The sequence below is a fragment of the Cantharellus anzutake genome (assembly GCF_015039405.1).
Source record: "Cantharellus anzutake strain C23 chromosome Unknown EI90scaffold_13, whole genome shotgun sequence".
NCBI lineage: Eukaryota > Fungi > Basidiomycota > Agaricomycetes > Cantharellales > Hydnaceae > Cantharellus > Cantharellus anzutake.
This window is the reverse complement of record NW_024066963.1, coordinates 138,419-146,559: the sequence shown is the minus strand read 5'-3', so window position 1 is coordinate 146,559 and position 8,141 is coordinate 138,419. Positions and strand designations below refer to the sequence as shown.

The following is an 8,141-nucleotide window of genomic DNA, read 5'->3' as shown; positions in this document are numbered from 1 at the left end:
TTTTGCCCCCCTCAGAGAAGTAAGAAAATAGACTATTATTTTTCTCAAGCATTTCTGGTTGTCACTCCAGTGCGAAAAAGTGATATACAGTTAAGATTGCCACTGTAGTAAAAGGCAGCAATTAAGGAGAGAAATATTAAGTAGATATTTCAACAGGAGAGCTGGTTAACACTCCAGATTTCAAAGTGTAAACACAAAACAGTTATCTTGCTACTGTTAAAACAAGCAATAAAATAAGACAAAAATAAAACAAACCCAAGGGACACTCCAGACACAATCCAAATTCATTAACTGAATAGAATCTTTGAAACTTCACCAAGTAGAAGATTAAATTCAAGTTTAAAATCCAAATTAAACAACGCTACTCAGAATTACACCTAGACAAATTAAGAAATTTCAATAAAGAAACAGCTCTGCAGGGCTCGGTTTATCTGTAAGTCAATTCCCAGGAACTTTAAAACTAACCCATAAAAATAGAATTAGCCAAAACACTCGGATTGGTACTATATTTACAATAAATAACACTAGTACACTTCCCCATCCTAACTAAAGAACCAGGGAACAGCTTGGTGGTGGTCTCGTTTGAACCTCCCAACTGACCTTCCTTCATTCTCTCCTTCACCGGAGGTTCCAGAGACGGAGACGCAAACAGGATTCCGGAGCGGAGGTCCGGAGCCGGGAGCATAGGTGTTGTGTACTCATCTGGAAGGTGTCGAGGTTGGGGTCGGACCCGGAATGTTCCGGAGTCGGACCGAAGGTGGTGTTGGAGCCGGAGGTGGGATAACCTCTTGGGAGTCGGCAGGGAGAAGGTGACAGAAGGGAAGTAGGGCTCTGGAGTCGGTTTCGGAGTTCTGGGAGCCCGGAGTGGAGGTCGGGATTGTATGGATATGACAACCTCACAAACCACCTAGATGTACAACTCAAGATGTTCAGCAACTCTGTCAAGGATGCAAAGAAGGAGTCGTGCAAAAAGGTGAGCCCCCAATGTGACAGCACCAGCTCTCATCATTCACATTCACCTAGGTTGTTGGTAGCAAACCCAAGGTCAAATACTATCATGAGATAGCAAAGGCAGTCTTTGATGTTGGGGGTGAGGAAGAACGTGGCGCTTATTTAATGGAACCTGAGCACTATGCAACTTCTGTCTTGGGTTGGATCACCTAGTAAGTCTCTCTTGTGCTGTCAGCTAAGGCCATCTCATATTTTCTCAATTACAGTTTACAGAAGACATATACTACATATCGCAAGACAATGCGCAACACTGGTGAAGGTCTGAAAGATGAGGATGAGAGTCAGTCCAAGGTGTATAGAAACCAGCTAGGTGAGGTGCTTATTAATTCCTTACATATGCTGCTGATATTTTCATCAATTTAAGAGAAGATTAAAGCATCTTTCCCTTGGTGGAACACACTGCATGCTTGGTGGTCGGAACATCCCAAGTATGCATTTCAAATGGTAACAAACTCGACAAGTGGTGCCAGAAAAATGGTAAGTGATTTGGAGCAAGCTGTCTCTGCTCCGCAGCAAGTTATGGATAAGGCAAACACACCCTCCCATCCACCTCCTGAATCACTGTCTACTTTCCAACTTCCACTTCCCCATGTCAACTCCCCGCTCCCTTGGGCTGAACCAGCACCTCAAGCTGACCCGGGACTTCTTAATACCAACTCGCCACTTTTTCACATTGACATGTGTCAGGGCACACCCGCCTGACCCGGCCCCACCCGGCCCCACTTCACCCGGTACCCCGCCACCCAGTCTTCCCCTACCTCCTCCCCCCCTTCTTCTTTCTTTCTTTCTCCATTCCACTCTCTCTTTACTTATCTCACCTTCTCTTTATTTTCTCTTTATTCTACATGGACGACCTTTCCTATCAATGTACCATTGACCCACCTGCAGCGCGCTCACGACACGCCCAGCCCGGGCGCCTCGGGTGACCCCCGCTATGTCCAGCTCGCGCGTTCACAGCGGACGCCCTCGGGATCCCCCACAGGGACACCCGGGTGACTACGGCTGTATGCGAGGATGACGTGGCACCCGTCATGTGACCTAAGCCGCATGTATATAAACATACCTGAAGTGGGAACCGAAGAAGTAGCCTTCTTCTCACCCTTTTCCACTTCAGGTAAGTAACATAGTATTCCCTTTTAATAACAATAACACCCTTTTCCACTTCAGTCTAAGTGGCCAGGGACTGCCTCCTGAGCCGGGCCTGCCAGTACGCATGCCCGCTCCACACCCCACGAGGCTCCTAGTGTCGGGCGTCTCACCCGGGCCTCCTCTACCCCGGACACGTCCCTGACAACATGCCACTTCCGGATTTGCCACTCTCCCATCCAGACTTGCAGGCCCCCGATGTTAAGCCAAGGATGGATCTGGAAGACTCCAGTTCCTCCTCATCTCACACACTTGCAAGGGCAGCCTCTGCGTCAATCACACTGAACTCTAAGGTTGACTCCGCTCGGCAAGCTTCACGCACTCCAGGTCCAAAGGGAGCCTGGAAGGATTTTATTGCTGAATTTCATGAAGCAACGTGAGTTGACCAAGCACAAGCTCAACAAGAGGCTCAGTACTATCACACACAGCAGATGGCATGACTTGAACTCAAGAAAGAGAAGATGCATCACAAGTACAAAATTGAGTCCCTCAAGCTCCAGCTGCAACTTGCACAGGTACAGTCACAACAGCAACAGCAGCAGCCGCAACAACAACAACATCCTGTCCCAGACTTTGCGATTTTTTAGTCTACCACTGAGTTTTCACGTCCTCATGTGTGCCACAATCAGCAGTACATTTTAAAATAAATACATGTTAGTACAGTGCATCAAAGAGTGCTTCCTGTACATGTCGGCGCTTCTGCTGCACTTCTGATTCTCCTGGCAGTGGTGGTCCTGCTCCAGCCCACATGAAGCCTTCAACAGGTTCGTCCTCCTCTCTCTCCTCTTCACCACTCCGACCCTCTTCAACCCATTCCCAAAAATCACTCTCATACTCCTGATCTTCAATGCGCGCTGCAAATGAGTGAACTATTGAACAAGTGCGCACCCATGCGAGTGCAAGCACATAGTCACGCTCCGAGTTGATTTGTTGATGGAGACCACACAGTGACTGAAATCGTCCTTTGAGGTAACCTACCACATGTTCTGACCTTATACACACCTGGGTTATAAAAGGACATTTAATTTGTAAATAGTACCAGATATCCAACATACTGTTGAGAGATGGTAGTTGAATTGTCGATTTGACGAAATGAGGGATTGTGGGCGCTTATAAGGGACCATGCACCACAGCAATAGGGCATATGCGGAGTCACCCCACAACCACTCACCCTCACGAAAAAGTCGGTCCGACTCTGTGAATGTGTGGGATTCCTTGAACGCAGTCGAATCATGCATATTCCCAGGAGGGCCTAACATGTAGTCGATGATGTGAAGATTCGGTAATGTTATGAGCTAGAAGGATATCATCACCAGTAATCCGCAGACAAAAAATGGATGCACTGTGAGACTAAGGGAATAGTTAGACTTATGATCAAAGAACTGCTCCCTGAAATGTCCAGGTTTAGACACAAGAAGGATGAGAATGCCATCAACCATACAAAAACCGGGCCTCCATGCACAACAAGACACACTCTCCACCCAATCTGATGCCTCGCACTTCTCATCTGTGTTAGGCCATCGAATAGCCTGGTTATGAAGTGGCAAAAAGGCCATCATGACATGACGTGTGGCCTTAACAATGGCCCCAGCACTACAACCTGCCCATTGTGCAATTGCATCAACAGATGCCACATTGCCGAAATGTCCGAGCCGATACAGTGTGACAGCAAGTTGGTATGCGATGGGCCATTGGTCATTTTGAGAACTATTACAAAAGCCGGGGTGATCCTGGATGAGGGAGAGGAGAATATTGAATGTGTGAGGTGAGATGCAGAGATTTTGACGAAAGCGGGAGGGGTCATCATCTTTATAACACACAAGAATGAGCCCTAGCTGACTACATTTGGGAACCTCATGTGGATAAAGGACACGGGTGGATGAGCGTGGAGAGAAAATGTCGCACACGAAACATGGACTGGAAATATGAATCATGGAGGGACTGCAGTGCATGGTCATGTTCAGCACCGGAGGATAAATCAGATGGATGGGAGTTGTTGCTGTTGCTGTTGTTGTTGCCATCACTGTTGTTGTCGCTGCTGCTGCTGCTGCTTGTTGTCAATGCGGAGGTTGTGCTGGTACCATTGTCACTAGAGTCACCAGAGTCAGTACTGGGACTGAATGAGCTATTGAGGCTCAGTCTCAGACATCGGAGTCTGTTAGAACGTGCGGATTCGGACGACTCTGAATGGAATCGGAGACTTAGCGTGGAAGGACCTCGGCCTCAGTGACTCATGCGGAGCGCTGTGCCATTGCTGGTTGTCCTGGGGGTCCCTAATTTCGGATCTAGCAGAGGGAAAGTCTCTTGGGGGAATTCATGTCGATTTCGGACTGAGGTTACAAGTTACTAGGTACATTGTATATAAGGAGGGGTCCGGAATCAAAAGGAACAAGGGTAGGACGAAAGGAGACAAAGGGAGATGGAAAGAGGAACAACACCGAGGGTCAAGTGTTTGACTCAATGGTGTTTCCCAAAGGAGGAATGAAGGGCCAAGGCCCAAGGAGGAAGGAAGGAGGTTGGGAGTGGGGAATGGCTAGCTGACTGAATAGAAAGGAAGCAGCAGCCCAAATAGGAATGAGGGAGAATAGCGGAATTGAAATGGACAATGCAATAGTTGCAAGGTCTGGAGTAAGTCCGGAAAGTCCGAACTCGGAGGTTAAACTCCGGAATATTGGCAAACATAATTAAATGGAATGAGCTAACCAATACAATGGGTATAAGCGGAGGTGGGGTCAAAGTCCGAGGTCGGAGCTAAGACCGGAGGTTCCGGAGACGGAGACGCGAACGGGATTCCAGAGTGGAGGTCTGGAGTTGGGAGCATAGGTTTTTGCGTAATCATCTGGAAGGTGTCGAGGTTGGGGTCAGACCCGGAATGTTCCAGAGTCAGACCGAAGGTGGTGTTTGAGCCGGAGGTGGGATAACCTCTTGGGAGTCGGCAAGGAGAAAGTGATGGAAGGGAAGTAGGGCTCCGGAAGTCGGAGTTCGGAGTTCCAGGAGCCCGGAGCAGAGGTCGGGATTGTATGGATATGACAGAGTCGGTGGTAGTAATGTGTGCGCAGTCGATGGCTATGCTGGATGGCAGCATGGATGAGACGCTGGCAATCAGAAACAACAGGCATTAGAACTTCACAGTAATTACATAATACAGAGGAGACGATGTGATGACGGACTTACAGGAGCCAGGACCAAGGTACTTTAGACACACTTTAGATGACAGTACTGTGAACACCCATTGGAAAATTCCTGAACTGGGCCTGAAGTTGCTCTGAACTCGGGTTGCACGTGAGCCAAAATTTGGGCCAATCTAGACACAATTTAGAACTCATTTCAGACACACTTCAGCCAACTGTGAAACCCCCTAATGCTCCATGCCCTCCTGGGAGTGCCCTGGAGTACCTGGCCAACTCTGGAGGAAATGAGCTGTTCCTGGACCGGCCAATCTCCTCCTGATTCTCCCAGTGCTCTCCATACTCCGGAGCACTCAGGAGCATAACAATTTTTTGCTGATGATAAGTCTCACAGATCCATTAAAACAAGCATTTACGATGCATAAACATGTAAATATGCCTTTTTTCGGCCATTCACTTCCAATCCATGCATCCATGACCCATAATTATCCAAAAAAAATTGACCAAAAAATTGGCTGCCCCCCATTTTTGCCAAACTTCACAGAATTTGTTTTTGATGCATGTTTCATAGTAGAATTTTAATATCAGACCGGGTTTCTGGTTGGGTTCACCTGCAAAAAATGTGCAGGAAATTTCCGTCCCAAGCTGTAGGAGCCCTAATTGTTACAGGTGAACATGGTAAAGAGAGTGCCATTGGGACAGGGTGATCAGCACTCATTATTTTCCTAAATTGTCGATCAGCCGTTTCCAATATATTCAGAATTATATCGACCAAATTAGGTGTGCAGTTTTTTCTGTAGCTTGCTGTAAGCGAAGGCCATAGCAAGCAAGGAAAAACTTTATTGTTATAACATTGGTAACCGAACAGCGCTAGATATTAACTGGTTACTGTAAATTATTGACTCCTACATACGATCGGCTATCAGGCACTTACCACCCAGTAGATAACGTGGGCAGTGGTTACATGTGGCGAGAACATAACACCTGAATAATGGTCGCTCTAGACGCGTAACATGTTGTAAGTTTGTAATTCCGGTTCTACGTAATATTACCGATAATGTTGACACTTGTTCACCGGCATTGAAAATAAGATCACCATCATCAATGTTTAATATTTCTCCATCGGGTTTTTTTCCGCTCTCTCTCTGCGATCCTTTTAGAGGCTTTGCTTGGTCACCCGTCGCAACGACTCACAACTAGCTTATTTCCTGTGTTCTTCCCTCAAGCTAGTGGGGTCTTCCAACATGTTCAGACGCGCTGTTCTTTTCTTACTTCTCCTCTTCATTGCCTCCGTCTTCGCCGTCCGGGGGCAGGAGTTGCGCCGCGTTGCACCTCGGCTTCGCGACCCTGTGCACGGAGACACGAACGCGAAGCGACTCGCAAGGGGCTTACCTCTTTTACCCCCAGCTCGAAGGAAGAATATTGAAGCCTCACGAACTGAGGGTGAGTACCCACCTTCACTGGCACGTAGCATGAAGATGTATGGCGTGATGCGATTCGATCTCCAGCTGCCAGAAGGGCACAGGCAAGCGACACAAATGTTTGGATGGGAAAACTCCAAGTAGCCGACTCGAATGGAACGACCCTTGGATACCTCGCGCTGGCTGATTATGGCAATCGGTGGGTGTTTCGTTTTTGTGTCGCATCTGAGTTGATATATGCCTGTCTCATTGATCGATAGGTACACCGTACGTGAGGAGTCGGATGCCGCTACCTTCACAGCCTCGCTAAATCCTCAGAGTGGTATGACCTTCAGAAATAATGTGCGTTATCTTGACTTCCTCCATCTACCGCTTAGTTTGTTTTCCAAATGCAATTCTCCAGAATCCTCAAACTCCCTATCCCTATTTGGCGGGTCTCATCGAACCGGATGTTATACTCCGTTGGATGAAGACAACCTCTGCTATTTTGGGGGGTTCAGCATCGAAATGTACGGTGATCAGGAGGCACTCATCACCTACACCTAATTTCACTAATTCCACTGAAATGCCAAACGCAGCTTCGCCCAATAACAAACCTCAACTTGCCATGAGTGAGCCACAAGTTGTTTCTATAGATGGAATGCAATTCGAGACTGCGATTTGGAGCTGCAACTCAACTGGAGGCCTCACACCCGACGGGTGGACGGACCGTGATGGGGGTGAGTGTCTCATACATTCGGAGATTCGCGCCCCCGGCGAAGGGCCTCTCTGTCCACATTGCATGGCAACACTCAATTGGAATGCTTCCACACAGGCCAGCCAGAGTTATTCATCGTGTGGGATGGAATGTCACAGACTATCTATCTCACTGCAGATCGGGACGGCGTCGTCGCTAATAATCCTGACCCACATGTTGTGGTGCGTGAACCATCAACATTGATGTCGGGTTGTGTACGAGTCCGTGGCGCTGATTTTGCACGGGTCTTACAGACATTATCTCTGTCTTCCAACTAGATAGATAGCTTTGCTCCAGATTTAATAACTGGTGATCGCCGCCTGACGCGGCAGAACCCACCACTCCTTTCCCTTGATACAACATGTATTTGGATGAGTACAAAGAGAGGATTAAAGGCTGCTTTGCAGCCATGACCTCGCTTTCCAATCACATGAACACTGCTAGGCTCACAACCTCAAGATGATGTGGTTTCATCTCGCGGTCAACTTTGGACACTTCTGACAGTCCTGTTGCTTCTAATACAATGAAACTGGCTGAATTGACCAATTTCCCAAAGCATTCTAATAAAGGTGTCATGTTTTGATTCAGTTCAGAAGTGAACTCAATTGTTTTTCAAACCATTTGAAGTGAGACCCTGAGGGATTTGGCTCCTGATTCAAGGGGTGTTGATTCAGCCATTGCTGAACCCCAGGGGAGGGT

The 8,141-nt window shown here is 47.7% G+C and overlaps 2 protein-coding genes across 2 annotated transcripts; both read left to right on the top strand.

The window, feature by feature from the left end:
• Positions 1-925: 925 nt before the first annotated feature.
• Positions 926-1,713, top strand: EI90DRAFT_3120309 (uncharacterized protein; the record flags this gene model as incomplete). The annotated part of the gene is made up of 4 exons (XM_039063300.1): positions 926-973; positions 1,024-1,163; positions 1,218-1,321; positions 1,376-1,713. The coding sequence occupies 4 exons, from the start codon at positions 926-928 to the stop codon at positions 1,711-1,713; spliced, it is 630 nt and encodes a 209-aa protein (XP_038918541.1).
• A 4,667-nt stretch (positions 1,714-6,380) lies between these two features.
• On the top strand, positions 6,381-7,887 carry EI90DRAFT_3047893 (uncharacterized protein). The gene is made up of 7 exons (XM_039059585.1): positions 6,381-6,728; positions 6,794-6,905; positions 6,967-7,048; positions 7,110-7,215; positions 7,285-7,425; positions 7,521-7,624; positions 7,697-7,887. Exons 1-7 carry the CDS (start codon positions 6,530-6,532, stop codon positions 7,718-7,720), a joined length of 768 nt encoding a protein of 255 aa, XP_038918540.1. The 5' UTR covers positions 6,381-6,529; the 3' UTR covers positions 7,721-7,887.
• Positions 7,888-8,141: the final 254 nt, after the last annotated feature.